The following is a 17,643-nucleotide window of genomic DNA, read 5'->3' on the forward strand; positions in this document are numbered from 1 at the left end:
CCCAGTGTATGAGCCAATGTCCTGAAGCACCACCTGAGACTCAGGTGTGATTTCATAACATACCACAGACCAGCTGAACGTGCAGTACTGATCAGAGGAGAGTAAGATGCTAAAATCAAACAGCAATGGGCAACATCATGCCTGTCTTCATTCACTACTTGCCCTTATCTTGCTGGTTACAATCATATTTCTTTCCTACTCAAAGGCCTAAAAGTTCTTAAAAAGGTTAATATTACTGCTGGGAGCAAGTATTACAGATTTATACATGTACAACTTGAGGGGGATGTCTGACCTTCATCAGTGGTAAAAAAAAAAACAACAAAAAACAAACAACACAAGTTTGTGATTTAGATCTGATTTTCATATTATAAAGACACTGAACGAAGTTCAAGAAAATCTTCACAAGAGATTGATTAACCCACTAAATTAAATTTCATGAAGTTAGTGTAGGATTAGGTATGACAATTCACCAAAATTTACTTTAGCTTTAACTGTTTCACACTGACTCCAATCCAATACGTTGAGTACTGTAGGCCTCAATGGCACTCCGGGGCATTGCCTGAGTCTCCTGACTGTCAGGTTATGCTACACCACAGAAAGAACACCACAAACCCTAGTCCTACTGGGCTGCTCCCAGGTTAGAAGTACCATATTCCTATGAACTGAAGGAACTTGTAAAGAATAACTTTGTGTACTTCTGCAGATGCTCAGCAGTTCCCATTCGCCGTATCAAACCACCTTTCTCATCTCTTCTCTGCCCCTCATTTTATCCTCAGTAAAATGTGTTGGCCTGCATTCCACTTCTTAGACTAAGTTTTCCAGCGTGCTCACACATTCCTCATACTACTGGGTAATACTCAAGACAACATTAAGAGCTAGTATAGAAACACTGAATCTATTTAGACTTCAGAGCAGTAAAAACAAAACAAAAACAAAACAAAAAACAACTAATGACTGCATGGGCTAGCTGTAATCTTTAGGACTTGGAATACCTGAAGTTACAGTGAAATGGAGGTTTTCCTCAAGACATGCCAAGGTGTCTGTAGCTTGTAAGCCAATTAGTCCTTTGTTGTAACACAAAAAATAAAAGTTCCTAAAAGAGCTCTTCCCTGAGTTTTGTTTTAATCAAAAAAAAACCTTAACAGCTGCAAAAGTAAAAAATGCTGAGTGCATTTGATCCATGGGAAAACACACATATATACTTCCTTCAGATAAACAGAGACTAATAGAATACATTGAAGATAATTATTATGATACACACCAATCTCAAAAGACGCAGAGGACAAAATAATTGGATTATATCAGTATGATACGTACACTGACCTGAGTAAGATCTGGAATATCACCCTGATCAATTCCAACTTGCTGGGTTTACAAAAAAGGAGAAGAAGTAAGTTACTACATGCTGTGACAACAAACAAAATCTGTGAGGTCTGAGTGTTACACAGAAGCTAACACATTGAAATGGCTATTAATTACTTCCTGAACTGGCATGAGCTTAGCTAAGATCACACCTTAGAAATCTCAAGCACATTACTCTGCATCTCAAAACAGAAAAGCTTATTGGAAGCATCAGAAACATTGACACTGCTTACTGGAACTACTCCATTTTAAGCAGTTACTGTAAAGGAGCGTACTGTAAATACACTAACACTTAGTTCACTCTAGACCGTTAATCAAATTTATAGTAATCTTTTTGAAGTGTTAATATGTTGTCTGGCTATTAAAAGAGACGCCTGAGAATCTCATTTCACGTTAATGAGAGTGAACAGAATTTAAAATACCTAATCTGCAGAGTAATTCCCTGCATAGTGAAGGTTATGTTACATGATTATGAATACAAACTACTGTACCAGTACATATAGCTAACAGTTAGCCTTCCCATACATGTTGAATTGTTTACCTCTGCTACTTTGAGGAATTCTGACAATTTGGTCATTCTGGCTAGAAATTTCTTGTAAATATCCAAGCCTTCTTTACACTGGTTCTTCTTCATATCAAAGTATTTTTCTGAGGATGCAAATAAAAACACTCTTGTAAGATAACACCTGTCCTGGCAAAAAGCTGACACAGCATTCTAAGTGTAAGTTTAAGACAAGCTTTGGGGAGAGAAGATAGTAGTAACTCAAAGCTATCCATGTTCTAAAGTTGACATAAATTCCTGTAATACAAAAATCCTCAGCTAATAGAAAAATGTGATTATTAAAATTCAGTACCTTAGAATAAAATTTAAAGCTTTACAAGCACAGAAGTAAATCACTGCAATTGTTTAATTAGGCATCTGCACTAGTATTCTAAGGTATTCATCTTATTAGCTGGAAGTGATGTACATACCGTATTCCTGGTATATGGTTACATTTCTGGCCCCTGTATTAATATGTTTTACTATTTGTAAGTGAACCTGATAGCCAAAAGCCATCAGAATGACTACTGAAGTGGTATGTGTATCACACTGAACTGCCAATAGCAACCACATCCTTCACTTTTTGTGGTTTTGCCTGAAATGCCTGCAGATATCTGAGTAAAACTTACTGAATTAACAGAATAAGCCAATCAGATGATGTTTTCATTCAGAAATTTGCTTGCATAGTCATTATAAGAATTTCCTAATAGCTTGTCACTCTTGAGCAAAGCGCTGTAGATGCCATGTACCAGGCTCACGTAGATTCAAGTACCAGCTACAAGTAACCAGGCAAAATACAAAGTAGAGGAAAACAGAAGTCATCTATGTCGCGAGTGCAGTAAGCATTCATGAGCGTTCAACACTCAAGGCTTGCTAACTGTCACGGACCAAACGTAAGAGTTTAAGGAAACCAAACCAGGTATCTCACTAACCTGTAGCAATTGGACTGTAAAAGTACTACACACTGCATATTTATAGTATCTTTGTTTTAGTCGCACCAGTCACACTCTCACTTCCATTTATGTTTCAGGCTGCATTCAAGGTAAAAGCATGTTTAAGCCTAAACCAGTTGCCAGTGACACTAAGACATGCTTAATTTCATCAGAACAGAGACAGACAGTTTATTAATTACAGTCAGAAATGATCTACGTTATTTCTCTCAACAACTTGCACACAATTTCAAAAGCTAAAACAAAAACCCAACAACAATAATAGTTCCACATACCTAAAAGATTAATTATCCCCTCATTGTATGCCGCAAAAAGTCTAATGGAATCTTTAAAGAGGAGCATAAAGGCAGCATTTATAACACCATTTGTTAGTTCATTTGGATTTGCCTGTGTAGAAAGCAATGAGAAAATAAATTAGTGTTTAATGAAATAAACTTGCACTTCAAAATGAGTGACTGTTACCTAACAATGAGCTTAAAGTACTTACATCAAAATCAAGGAGTGCATCGAGCTGGTTCTGTATGATTGGAAGGGTTTTCAGAAGCTTTTCAGCATTCATGGTTCTCATCACTCCATCTATCCTGCAGGGCAGAAGACGTTTACAGGTTACCAAGAAACCTCAGCAGGTTATGCTGTTTCAACACTACTATACTGCCTCAAGGGGTCACAAGGAGCACCAACCCATGGTAAGCTCGACAACAGCCGGTATTTCCCAGGCACAAGAAGCAGTAAATGTCTTACCCTCTTTTCATTTTGGTGAAGTCAACTGCTACAAGTCTATATGAAAGTGCTTTTTCATTCAAGTATCTGCTATATCGCCTAATGAAGGTAGACATATCGTAGCCTATAAGTTAAGAATATATAGGTTAGATATTTTGAAGAGGAACAGTTTCCTTCAAGTCCTTTTCAAGAACTATTCTACTAATCCATTTTGCATCAACTTGCATAAGAGCAGCACTTCACCAGCACAATCCAGGGTCTTAAGATTCACTATTTTCTCTTTGCAATGTAGTGTTACAGCTTCTTCCCAACTTGCTAAGATAAGAAAAGCCTTCATTGAAATTATCAGAATAAATGCCTACAACAAAAAATGTAAGGCAAGAACCAAGCAGCTCTTATTGTGATGTTCTAGAAATCAGACTGAAAATACATTCCTAGTGAAATGCCAATGTCTTTTGTAGCTCATCTGCAATGCCTCACACCACACAAAGACTAAATACTTTCTAACACTGGCAAATAACCAAAACATCTCTCAGAGACTTGAGGGAGTCCTTGCTATCTATACAGTGCATTCCATGCACCTTAGCAGTTCATATTTACTCCTGAGACACTAAAATGTAATTCAGAAATAGATCAGCATGCTAATAATCATCAGATTTCTCTAGGCAGTGCAAGTGTTCACTATTTCAACTCAACAGCTCTGTAAGCACTACACATACATTGCAGGTAAATTTCTACTCAGCTAGGTAACCCAATCTCACCTTCCTGTTTCTAAATTCTTGGTCGGACATTCTTTGGTGCCTGATGCAATACAAATCATAATACTCTTTCATTTAAATGTCACTTGTCTCCCAGAACGCACTGACCCAGGCACTAATCACAGAGCAAAAAAGCAGTAGAGTTTTTTCCTTCAGTGAAAAATCCTTACCCTGCATGGCACTTTTGTCCAGGTAGTTATTTAGATTGAACAATGTGTTTCGCGATGCAAGATACTGGATAAAGCGCTGTTGGGGAAGAAAAAGTTGAGAATCTAGCTTTTGTTGTGAGAGTCAACACACTTCAGCATATTACAAGAAAACTACATTTTGTTTGTAACTGTTTCTAATCACCTATGCCAACAATAGAAATTACTTTAAAAAGTTCACAAAAAAGCCCTTGAAACTACTGATGACCAAAGCATCAAAATACAAAGTTGTGTATCTGGCAAAAGTGAGACTTTAAATAAAAAGTCACTGCTGCCCATGAATAAGACTAGCAATCCTAGAGGGAGCTATTTAGGTTAACTTTGTCATTTAGAACAGATAAGCTAGAAGTTGCAAACTCCACTTGAATTATCTGAGCTTCCACGCATCCACTGCTGCAGTAAAAGTCAGAAACCAGCTTAGTTGCAAAGTTTAATTAGCAACAACAGTACTTCTAGAACCCTGGTGAACAGCAGCACTGGGGAATGGTATAATTCAGACTTACAGTTGTGCTGATCTGAGTAAATAACATTTAAGTTTTGAGGAATAATAGCTGGCTCAACAAATAATACTAGAGTAAGAAACAACACATTCAGATAGTAAGGTAGTTTTAAAAGTTTCTTTCCACTTTTCCCATACATATGTTCTATGAGTTCTGTACTTTTTAACTTCTTTAAATATGCTTGAATCCATAAACAAGAATTACAATCAGAATGGCCTATGAGGCTTGTCACACCTTTGACACACCTTTGATCTGAATCCCTTGATGCATCCATTCAAAGCTAAGGAGCAGTTTTGGTACAAACAAATTCATGTCTTTCCTACCACTAACTGCTGCACGGGCAAACAGATGCTGACTGGTGCATCCAGGACTCGATGCTCAGAATTTTTTCTATAGTCCCACGTCAGCTTTTGTTTCTTTCAAGTTTCAGTATGAACAGTACTGGAAGTAGAGACTAAAACATACATACTGATTTACAGCATTCAGTTTAGCTTTGTATTTGGATTACCTAGTGAACTCCAAGCAGTGAATTTTACTTCATATTATCCCCTAATGTCAGCCTGTCATCTGTTGAAACAGGTTAACAAACACTGTTAAGGAGGCCTTTACAGAACTAATCACGTCTTACCTCGTTTCCATACATCATGAGGTGGTGTGTTGTAATTAGAGCTTTGAACACTACGACCCAGCTACTGTTTGCAGTTCTCTCAAAGAGTGTGTCTGCCAACTGTGGAATATTCACATTCATTTCGTTTGTGCACTGTATTAGATCTAAATTAAAAAAGAAAAAAAAATAAAGCTTTAGTTGCATGCTCAAAGAAGATTATCCATGTGAAAAAACACAAAGCAACATGATAATTCATATTGGAAGATTTAACTTCAGTTCTTTACGAAATAATTGAGCTATTTTACACTCCCTGCTCAAACTCATTAAATTTTACTGAAAAGCACTGACTATAAAGTCAAAGGCATTTCAACAGTTTTATGGAGTTCCAACAGCTCATAAATAACCTGCCCCAGCAGAAGCTCTAGGCCCAAGGTACCATCCAAAAGCCAGTGCAGACACACTGAATACCCAGCGCCTGGAGTCATTCAATCTAACCAGAATGAAAGAGAGACAAGAGCAGAAAAACCGAGACAGCTGCAGCCCACAAGATCAGCAAGGAGCAAGTACCCAGAGCTCAGGTCCAAGCCTGAGCACTAACACCTGAGAGCAAACGAGATGCTGCAAACCTGCACTAAGCCTCTTCCCCAGCAGATTTATGGGCAAGAGCCTGCACCTACACACCTCTCCACTCAGCTCGAGTGACCTAATCGCCAACCTGCTGAGTGCACTGTGCTGGATCATGGCAGATTTCAAGCTTTTGCATCAAAAAAAGCTCTTTGTGTCAGAGACTGCTGATAAACTCAGCAGTAAAACATTAACTTGGAAGGTCAGAGAGCTTCAAGCCACTGCCTGAGCGCTGGTACAAAACCAGAGCAGGCTCCAGCAGACACCCAGGGAAGAAGCAAGGGCACTCGCTGCGTGGAGAACTGCGAGCAGGACTATTCTAAACCCCTGAGACACGCACACTTGATTTATTCTCTTTGAGCTAACTTTGGCTCAGGTGTGATCAAAGCACGCCTCAAGGACTGGGCAAGGCCGGTACAACAAACACCTACTTTGAAAAGCTTCCTTTGTGGCTTCTTCTTCAAGCCAAGTCTGGGAGCAGCCCGCTGGCTGGAGCTCAGCAGTGCTGCCTCTGTGGTTTTTCTCTGCAAGTACCTGAAGAGGTGCAGGTGCTTGGGAAGCCGGGCAGCAACAGAGCACCCAGGTGCCAGCACCACCAGCTTCGCTATCACGCTATTAGCACCGTGCAGAGGACCGATGACATTACCAACAGCAACTTGACTGAACTTGGAGGTCACGTGTTGAGATAGTTTAGGACACATTATGCGATGGAAATATTGCATTTCATCTTTTTATCTGCTCTAGCGCACTGAATATATTACAGATGTAACTTCATTAGGAACCTGTTTAATAAGAGGGTTTTTTTTTGTTTTAAAGTCCTATAATTAAGGATCACTAATGGATACTTTGAGTAATTTTACTTTCAGTTTCTCTGTCTATTAAGAGTTTTAGGTAGCTTTCTGCTTCAATAAGATACTTGAAGACACTAATAACTTTACTAATGTCACTCCAACATCAGAAGTTTCCAAATACGTACAGAACACTCAAGTTGGGATGAAAACTTTCATCCCTAATAATAACAGGCAAAAGCACTGAAATAACTGTACAGCTAGAAGAGCCCTGAGAAGGAGCCTGAGGCAAGCTATACAGCAAAATCCAACTGTTTAGTAAAATATGTCACTGCACAAATACAAAGAACCTCAAAGAGTCATTTTACAGATGCCCCTCACCACTTATGGCTGTGCCAAAGGAAGTCATATTTTAAGATCTCCTGAAGCCCCAGCTGTCCACAGACAGTTATTGTTCCATATAATGAAGCAAGATCCGATTCAAAAATCTATATGTAGACGAGAACCTGAATTTTAATTCAGTAGTCTCATCTACTGAATGAGAACTTCTAAGTAATTCTGTAAGAGCACATTAGGACAAATAAGTCTTCCTGAATCCACTCATTTTATAAGCATTATCAAGACTGCTGCTAGCTTTAGCTCAGTACGTTCATACAACTGGATTGTAACCAGCAAAAAACGTTGCAGAACTCTTATAAATAGCAATTCCTCTTCTCAGCTTACAAAATAAATAAATAAAAAACCCACCCCAAAGAACGCTGAGCAGTATCTGTACCACCACTAATAGGTAACAGTTAAAGGAATTCCATTAAACTGCTGAGGGCAAAGACCACACAGATAGCCTGCTGAAAGCAGCATTTCCGCACAAAGTTCTTCTCCTTCCCATGACCACGAAGCAAGTCAATTTTTTTCTCTGATGATCTAGTGAACATTAAGAGTGCTTATTATTTAATAAGCAGAACCAGGAAAGAAGATCCAAGCTAAAAACAACTTTCTGCTCTCTGAGAGAAACAGCGGCCAGGCTCATCTCCTGGGTATTTTACTAGAGAGATTTTTGTTTCATGCAGTCTTGTCACCTGCCCTCAGCTAAGGCTAAGATGATGCTGAACATCTGGGAGATTTCTTGACTATATATTTTTTTAAACACACAATTAGTAACAATACTATTAAGGGCTAGTCCCACGTCTGAATTCCATCACTCGAAATCTTTAACAAAAAAAGCAAAAATTTCTCTAAAGTCTTTTTTTTTTTTTTTTTTAAAGGCTGCAGTAGGATCCCTAGATAAAAAAAAAAATAAAAGCATGGATTTGTTACAGCTGGCAGCAAAGGAAGAAAAGACTATTAACACCCTACATCTGGGAACACAAAGGAACACATGCACCTGAGAGACTGACAGCTGGGCAACGGTAATAGGGATGTTGGCTGCAAAACCTGCCTTGAACGGGATGAAACGTGTTGTAGGGCAAGCAACGCTCGCTCTCTTATCACACCACTTCCATAAACACTTTCTAACTCAAAACATTTTGCCAGTCACACAGAGGAACTGCTTCCACTGCAAGTGAAACCCTAGTGCAATTTCTAGGATAGACTTTAGAAACTTGTTAACATCACACAGGAAAAATAAAATAAAATCAATCAGCTTTAAACCAGAAGAGCACTGCAGGGGATTTCAAGCAGCCTAGATCTGTGGAAACCCTACTGCCTAGAAGAGCACTAAGGACTTTTCTTCGACAGCTCATCTGAAATACTGGCACATCATCTGTGAAACCACACAGCTCTTCAGAGAGCAGCATGTGTAAATCCAGATATAAAAATCAGTTCGCTGGAAATTCTTCAGCCAGGCGCTGACAAAAACCAACATACTTTTCAACGTTAAAGCAACAGGAAAGTAATCATTTTCTTCATTCGGAAATAATTCTTTCAAGACACCTGTAATACAGGAGTTAAGGCAACTACAGTTGCTGAATATTCCCATATTTCTTCCCTTCCACCATGGGAGAGAAAGAGCTCTAAGGCAGGCAGATATAAGAATTGAGACCAATTGTCTTAAGCCAGCAGTCTTTAAAAAAATGACTTTTTTGGAAGTTACACTGTGAAGTAAAACCCGAAGGAACATTTGAGCAGATTTTCTCCGTGCAGCCTAGGAAATGCCACAGTTCCAGCTGGCGGATTAAGGAGTATCACCTGATTAACAGAAGTGTTTATGTCCACGTGTGCTTATAGTGAAGATCTGATAGCAACCTAGGTTTCTTTTACATGGTAGCTAAATCTGAACTTGCTTAGAATTACAGTTGCTAGAAGCAATATTAATTCAGGTATTCTGTCCCACTCCCCCACTAAACAAGGTTACAAGATAAAAAGTTTTCATAAAGCCTTTTAAAAAGTTTTAAGCAATTGCTACATTAAAAAAGTAAAGCATTTACAGATTCCAACATTAACTCAGGTATTTCTGTCGGTGTTTCCATATTGTTGCTTCAGTCAAATTGAACAGCTTTGCAGAGGACTAGAGAGTTTCACATTAAAGACTGGCACCTTCCTGCCTGGGCGTGTCTCCGCGCAGTATCACAAGTGACATATCTCTAAGAGCCAAACTGCATCAGCACTTGCCAGCCAGTCATGAGCTCCAGCTGCCAAAAGAAAGGGCAGATACAAAACATCCCTGACCTGTGACAGTCATAATGTGACATTACTGGCAACATTTGAATCCCCAATGGCTTGGTGGAGCCCTCAACTTGCACCAAAAGTGGAAGGCTTAATAGCCCAATTTTGTTACATAATACAATTTTGAAGTACCTAAATTATCACTTCTTACAAGACTTCTAAAGCCTGTACACCTAGAGCAGCTTTAAGTCTTGATGAGCAACATTAACCACTTTCCCGTCCCATCTGCTTCTTAAGAGGGCTGTGTACAAGGTATAAAGAGAGAAAAAAACTGCAGTTTTACTGCATTCATTTACAAGTTTAATATACAATTCACTTTAGGGTTTGCGCTTTCTAAATTTTGGTCCAGCTTGGCTACAGCTTTAAGTTATGTATTTTTTTTGATGTTTTTTCCACAGTTAGCCAGGAAGAGAGAGAGATGTCACCAAAAGAAGCACTGAGCCCCACTCCACTGCAACCCAAATTCAGGAGGCTGAGGCAAAGCAACACAGCCAAAAACATGGGGAAGAAAACACAAGGCTTCGAGAGCTTCACTGAGGAAAAAGAACAATCACTGTGTAACATTTTATTTTATCCTGAAATATTACAAAATACTACAGAAATAGATCTGCTGACTTATTTAGAACACTGCGACCTACTTTAAAAGAAAAAAATACATCAAGTATCCCCATTGACATTGCTTAGTTTTTTTTTTTATTGCTCTTTAAGTAAAGTCACTATACCACCCAGCAGCTCAGCAAGACCAGAGGCTCCACATACTAGCTCACACATTGTATGTATAACATCTTCCTGCTTATACCCAGACCGTAATATTAAAGTCTCCCTTGCTAAGGAAGTTTGGCAATAAGGGGACTTTAAGAAATTATCTGAATCGAGTCCAGAGACTGATACTTCTCCGTGATCCTCAATACAACTGTCAACTCTCAAAACATGTTCTTGGGGAACCTTTTTTTTTTGAGCAGCAATTACAAGTAATACCAGGTGGCGTACATTTGTAATGACACGCACATGCAGGGACCAAGGTGCAACTAGCACTGTTTTGCATTAAGTCCAAGCTATGTTTTATTTCATGCCTTGGAAACTACTTGCGCTGTGTCTTTGAAACTACGCTGTGTGATTGTTCCAGAGATAACAGTATTTAAACTTGTATCTCATCTGTTTACATTCAGTACAACTAAGTTTTGCTTACAGATGTACAAGTAAAAATAAATAAATAAATAAATAAGAAGTACAATACATAGGCTTGCAGATGTTTGAAAAGTAGCACATGCATATGCTCAATGAAGACTGAAGAATATTTACTGGAATTTTTTTTTTTTTTTAAAGCTCTTTGCAAAGGTATTCGCAGTCCCACATTTCACATCTTTTTCTTCCACCCCACCACGGTCCTCCTGTACTCCAGAGCTACAGACAGCACAACAAGCTTTTTATTTTTTTTTTTTAGACACAAGAATAATAGACAACAACTGACACCAGAACACAGAACTCATTTGGGAGGTAAGAACCTTCACAGAGACTGACAACTCTGAGCAGATTTCTATCAGTAAACATCTAAAGGAACATGACAGTCACAATACCACTTTATCCTATTCTCAAGATATGGTTTTTCCAGATGTCCATTTTCTTACTTTGCGCAGTGAATGGCATCAGTTTTGAACAACACACCCCCTCTTCTCAGCTTCTGAAACTTTTGAACTATTGAGCAAACTGTCACAGATTTCTGGCTTCCTGTCATGTTGCCATTTCTGGACATAAGGGTTACCTCAGAGTTGTTCTACCTCAGGCAGAAAATAAAACAAGGTAACAACAGTACAAGGAAAAGAATCATCAATTACCCAGCTTTAAGACTTTCAACTTCAACCCAGTAGCTGCAACATTTACTACTGCACCTGGCTTCTACGCATCCAGATCAGTAAGAAATATACTCGGTTTCTCTACCTGACCCGTGTCAAAGGCTTTCATGCAAGATGCCTGTTTCACCAGATGAGTGCCACAGCACCAAGAGCCAAACTGTCCTCACCAATTATCAGAACACGCTTGTTCTGAGCGCCCGAACAGCAGGCTCCCCGTGGCACCATCCGCTGGAAGGAGTCCCACACATCCACCAGCCTGGTCCCCAGCCTCTGACGGGAGCAGCACCCAGCTTTGCCTCGCCTTTGCTCTCCCTGGCGTAAAGGCACACACTTGGTTTGCTTTTCATCGCAGGCGTGTGGAGGTACTGCCCGGCGCGCAAGGTTTGCAGCACTCATTGCACAACTGAGCAAAGAGCAACTTCAAGTGCTATGCAGTTATTAAAAACTGAAACAAAGCAACACCACCGATAATTCTGCAGATAGCAGGGGCAGCTTCCGGCATCTTTTGGTACATAAAAAGGGAGTTTCAACATGCTGAGTTGACAGATACCAGCAATGAGGCGCTGCCCTTTAGGGAAGATGCACTCCACCTTCCCCCATCTCCTCACCTCACCCCAGCCTTCCGGCACGGCCCCAAGACAGCCGCATTTCGGGACGGGCTGGAGGCAGCCGCATCCCCCCGGGGGGGCACAGAAGTGCCCGGCAGCACCCCGAGAAGCCCGAGCAGTGCCGGACAGCCCCTGCCACCGCACCGCCCGCCCCGGGGGCAGGGCTCGGCAGCCGGGAGGCTCTCGGGGGGCTGCCGTCCCCACACACCGCCCCGCGGCTCGGCCGGGGCTCGCAGCTCCCACGTGGAGGCGAGCCGGGGGAAGCCGCGGCTCCCGACACGGCCCCTACTCACAGTCCAGGTGCTTCTTCTTGGGGCCCATCACCTCGTGGGTCGTCGCCTTGCAGACGGCTTTGGCGACGGCCGAGCCGGTGACGCTGTGCTGCGCCGCCGCGATGCGGTCGGTGAGCGACTGCCCCGACATGGCGGGGCTCCCGCTGCCTCCCCCGGGGAAGGACGACGGCGAGGAAGGCGGCCGGGGACGGTGACGAGGAGGAAGATGAGGAGGAGGAGGAGGAGGAAAGCAGCCGGCCCGGGCTGCGCCGCGCCTTCCCCTTTCACATTTCCACTCCCCGACAAAATGGCGGCGGCGGCGCCGTCAGGTGACCGAGCGGCCGCCCCGCTCCGCCCCGGGAGGCGGCCGGAGCCCCGACACGGCCCCGACACAGCCCCGACACAGCTCCCCGGCTCTCCCCGCCGGCCCCCCGGGGTTGTGTGGAGGCTGAGGGGCCGGCTCGGTGTCCCCGCACCACGTATGCACACATCACAGCCGTTGCCCGAAGTATCCCCTGCGGCAGGGGCTGCCCAGGGGCTGAGCGCGGAGCGAGGCGACCCCTCCTGTGCTCGCCTGAGGAGAAGCACCGTCGAGGCGGTGGAAGAAATGATTTAATGGCACTTTTTCACCGTAGTTTTTTTTGGGCCGGGTGGTCTCAGTTTGCCTTGGGCAGTGACATTGGCTCCTTCGGGATCATGGGAGTGTACAAGTATCATACAGTATCACCTCATCCTGTCGGAATAAGTACTCCTCAGAAAACTTGTCCCTTGCTGGATTTATCTACACGAGCAGATCCATAACAGGACAAAACACAGCCCATCTCGTAGAGCCGATGGCATGCCCCGTATCTGGCACCGAGTCCCCATCCTTCGGCCACACACCCACCCCAGGGCCGCTGAGGAGCCTGACAGGAGGTGACCCTGGGGCCAGATCGCCTGTGGCGGGCATTGACCCACTATTGAGGACATTGTTTACTTAAAGTACAGCAGAGAACAGGGCAGGACAAGAACTGCATGAGGGGTGCAGCCAAAACTGGGATGAGGAGTGGTAGTTCACTGTGTGGGAGCTCATTTGTTTGCTATTTTCCTGAAAACAAGTGAGAGTGTGCTTAGCTTTTGCCAAGCGTGGCGGTGGTTTCTGTCATGCGGCCACCAGCCTGTTGCAGCTGGACTGTTACCAGCAAAATACTTCGAACAATCATCAATCAAATGTTAATGACACCTCGCCAGCAGACTTAAATAAACTGCCTAACACTGGTAGGCTCAGTTGTTCACAAGTGATTCCCTTGATCCTGCTCTCCGGCTGTCTCCATACCCACTCATTAGGTGGCTACAAATGTGACAGAGATTTACACAGTGTGAGAGAAATGAGCAAGGTCTTCTCCTGAGGAGAGCTGCTCTACACCAGGAAATCAATAGTCCTGTTTGGGATCTGGCTTGCTCAAATGGGTCAGCTCAGCTTGATTTTCAAAATATTCTTTAAGAAGCCATCATCTCTTCTCATCCACATAAATGGCAGCTCTTCCTGGAGTAAGAAGAGAGAGCAAAAAGCGTTTCTGCAGAAAACATCCAACTTGGGATTTGCTCCTTTGCCTGTTTGGTGACCACACACACTTTGCCTTCTGTGAAAGTATGTTTGAGTTTCCAGACCAAGATGAGGAATTTCCCTTTTGAACATTTAGTGGAGTGAGGAGAGGTGTTTTCTGCAGTAGAGTCCAAGAGTATCAGTGAAGTGATAGCACATTACTTCAAACTGGACATCACAGGGAAACTGAGGTAAAAATAATTCTGATTTATGATTTCAGCCTGAAAAGGACATCCATCCCCACCACAAAAAGTAAATGCTTCTTATATTCTGTGCTGCTCCACAAAGCCCTCCAAATGGCTGTTGTGACGTGACTGTTATTATAGCGTTATGGTTTCCAAAGACAGTATTTCCCTGAATGACAATGAGGAAGTTTTGCTGCTGCTGCAAATCATTAATTATTTTTCCATCATGCCTCGAGGCCCTGGTGAGGACTCATTCAGTACTCAACTGCACAGGAAAACTTTGGAAGAGACCGCTGCCTCAGGTGCTGCATTTTCGGTGAGTGTCTTCAGACCTGATTTTATCTTAACAAACGTGTAGCCATTTGTCCTTCAAAACATGCATACAATAAAGATCCTGTTGAAAGGCATGATGCCACTGTAGAAATATTAGCAGTCCTATGATCCAGGGTGGATAAAGTTGTGAATGAAGCATTTCTATAACCCTAAGGGCATAAATACATTAAAACATGGTCACTGCTAATGAAGATCATGAACATTTCCTGTGGTGAAAAAACTTATAAACTTTTTATTCCTACTGGCAGCAGTCAGTTTCTAGCTGCCTGATTTTTGCCTTAAGACTTGTAGTTTCTGGAAAAATAATTTTGAATCTTCAAAGCCTGAGGAAACATCAAAACAGTAAGAAAAGAGATGGAAAGATTAAATACTCATTATAAATGTCTCAATCTCTTAGGGCTTGTCTAAACAGGGAAGCTATTTCGAAATAAGTGAGGGTGTGAGCTGAAGCACAACTATTCAGCACTACCTTCATCCTCAGCGGGGAATTTCCTATATTGTTCTATTTCAAAAAGCCAAAATTTCACAAAAGTGCCAGAGTTCAGTGTGTCCCATTGGCTAGGCAGCCATATTTCTGTCTGTACTCAGTTTACTGGTCAAATATGAATTTACTCGGTTTACAGGCCCAAATATGAGTTCAAATTTCTGCCTTTATTCAGGCCATTAAGCTCACCCCAATTCAGTGCACCCTGCGAACAACTTGGGTGACTGAAGATCATGCCCTTCAGCATGAACTTCTGCCCAGGCTGTCGCAACAAACAATCTGTGAAACCTAGAAGCCCACCGATAGGAAACACTAGTCAGGTTTTTTTTGGTGTTGAGGCCAAGGAAGGACCGCTGGGGATCATGTAGTTCAGCTTGACCTAAAAGCAGGTCTGGCCTCAGTGGGGGATCAGGTTGCTCAGGTCCCATTCAGAACAGCACTGGAGATCTCCAAGGAAGGAGACTCCCCAGCCAGTGGGGGCAACCTCTGTTATTCATATCCATTGTCAATATGGTGTTACATTTTCCAGAAGGAGCAAAACTAGGGTAGGCAAGATGGCTATTGAGACACCCGATATCTTAGGGATCTGTTGGTGAATTTCAGCAACCTTCAACAAAAGGATAAAAATCATATACGTTGTTGTTCTTGTAAGGTTCTTGGAAATAGTGTGGTCAAGAAGGCCAAGCTGTCTGTCCAGAAGGAAAATCAGAGGTATTAGCACACATTGTGTATATGTCAGTGTACTTGGGAAAGAATCGCTATAAATATCTGTAAATCAGGTAAAACATTTCTCAGGAGCTGCTTCTTCTTCGATACTGAAATTATTCTGCTGTGCCACACAATTTATATGTGTAAGGAAATGAGGTACGTGCTACTTATACATTTATAAGGAAACCAGAACCATTTGCTTTTTTTCCAAGTGCATCTATTCCTAGATATGTGTTAAAATACTTAATATTTTACAGAAGTGCATGATAAAGAAGAAATAATAGAAATAATTTGTAGGGACTTGGTTCAAGTTCACCCCTGAAGTTCTCTGGGATGTTGCACCCTGCCATCAAACACCTCTTATGTCCTGCAGCTCAAAGGGCCTACAGGCAAAAAGGGGATTTGTGTTGGTCTGAAGGAGAAGAAATCAGTGACAAGCTAATCCAGGCTGTCAGCCATGCACCTTGAGATACACATCTATGTTTTTGATGCAATGCAGAACTTTGTTTTGTTAGTAACAGGTGCGTCTGGGTGAAATTCTACACCCTTCACATCAGATAAGGAAGAAGAAGTCTCAGCTACCACCCCCTAGGGTGGATGACAAGGTGCATTCATCATCCTGAATTGCAGGCATATTTACAGAGGGCTCTGCCATGGCACTATGAATGATGCACAATTAGCTATGCAAATTGTTTCATAGAAATTTGATTGGGAGGTATGTAAATAAGGAGCAATACCTTACCCACCTCTCCTCAGCTTGCTGGTGTCGAACGCATCATTAGTCCCAAGGAGACAAGGAAGCATCAATGTTTTTAGGGCAGATATTATCCCTCTTAGCAGCTCTGCAGAGCGTGTTTCTGCAGGAGCCCTTGGAGCTGGCCTGCTTGTCTCCGCACCTGTGCTTCTGGCAGGCTGCAGCCAGAAGGACAGCACACTTTACGTGCAGTTGCTGGCAGCTCTCGTGTTTACACCAAATCGGTACCTCTGTAATGCTCCTTTCCTTTCTCTCTCACCTTACCCCCTTTAATGTGAAAGCAGCACATGACATAATTCAGTTCAGGTTGCTCCATTAGCAAATCTTCTTTCTTAGCCACACTTGCACCTTTAGACTCTCAGATTCATATTTGTGAGGATGAAAAACTGGAAATGGTATAGTTCATTCAGTTTGCTGCCCTGTGCTTACTGCAGCCCAAGTGACAAGGGCTTCTGGAGAAAGGAGACGGGAAACATAGTCCAGCAGATAAACAGTCTGGGGGAGCTGGTGGTGGTGGAGAGAATGGAACATTTCGGGACTTCTGCCATGACTGAATGACACAGATGGCTTTCTGGGAAAATGAGTATTTCAGTAATGAGTAGTGAACGTGCTTCAGGCTGGCTGCACCTACAGCCTGGAGAATGCAAACAGTTTAGCAGTAGTTTTGTCAATAAATACCATCTGCTCAGCAGCATGGAATCCAAGCTATGACAGAACCCACCTCACCGGTGCCTGCTGTTTTGCTACATACAGGTGAGATAAAAATGCCTACCACGTATTTTTTGTAAATAGTGTGATTCTGATCCCAAAGGTGTGACACGCTACATTTAATGAGAGTTGTTCAATCCCAATTCAAGTCTGAGAGAATTGAAGAGTTGCAGTTAGCTTCTTTCCTGGAGGACAGCAAGGCATCCTAGCAGAAGCGTAAGCTGTAAGTAAAGTTGCTTCTCACACGGATTCAGACACTTAAGTCTGATACTTAAGCGTCTGAAAAATGTGTTGCTGTCACTCCTGCCCACAAGGGAAGGAAATGCAACTCTGTGAGCCTCAGAAGTAGCAGGGCCTGGTTTCCTTGTTGCTGTCTTGGGGGCTCCATGCTGGTTTCCTGCCTGAGCACTCCGATAGCCGATAAGGGGAGAATTCC

At 42.4% G+C, this 17,643-nt stretch overlaps 1 protein-coding gene across 7 annotated transcripts in view; it reads right to left on the minus strand.

Moving 5' to 3' along the window:
• Positions 1 to 12,789, minus strand: part of VBP1 (VHL binding protein 1) — a 37,661-nt gene extending 24,872 nt beyond the window's left edge. For 3 of the 7 annotated variants that reach the window (XM_072042915.1, XM_072042914.1, XM_038184299.2), the window contains exons 1-8: positions 12,472 to 12,789; positions 5,666 to 5,808; positions 4,502 to 4,577; positions 3,595 to 3,697; positions 3,341 to 3,434; positions 3,129 to 3,240; positions 1,904 to 2,010; positions 1,318 to 1,365 (exon numbers count right to left, since the gene is read on the minus strand). In XM_072042915.1, coding sequence (XP_071899016.1) covers positions 1,318 to 1,365; positions 1,904 to 2,010; positions 3,129 to 3,240; positions 3,341 to 3,434; positions 3,595 to 3,697; positions 4,502 to 4,577; positions 5,666 to 5,808; positions 12,472 to 12,601 — 813 coding nt within the window. In that variant the 5' untranslated portion in view covers positions 12,602 to 12,789. The remainder of the gene's footprint in view (positions 1 to 1,317; positions 1,366 to 1,903; positions 2,011 to 3,128; positions 3,241 to 3,340; positions 3,435 to 3,594; positions 3,698 to 4,501; positions 4,578 to 5,665; positions 5,809 to 12,471) is intronic. The other 4 variants (XM_072042918.1, XM_072042916.1, XM_072042917.1 and 1 more) reach the window with 2 other exon arrangements.
• Between the last annotated feature and the right edge of the window lie 4,854 nt (positions 12,790 to 17,643).

The sequence above is a fragment of the Anas platyrhynchos genome, chromosome 10, assembly GCF_047663525.1.
Source record: "Anas platyrhynchos isolate ZD024472 breed Pekin duck chromosome 10, IASCAAS_PekinDuck_T2T, whole genome shotgun sequence".
Taxonomy (NCBI): domain Eukaryota; kingdom Metazoa; phylum Chordata; class Aves; order Anseriformes; family Anatidae; genus Anas; species Anas platyrhynchos.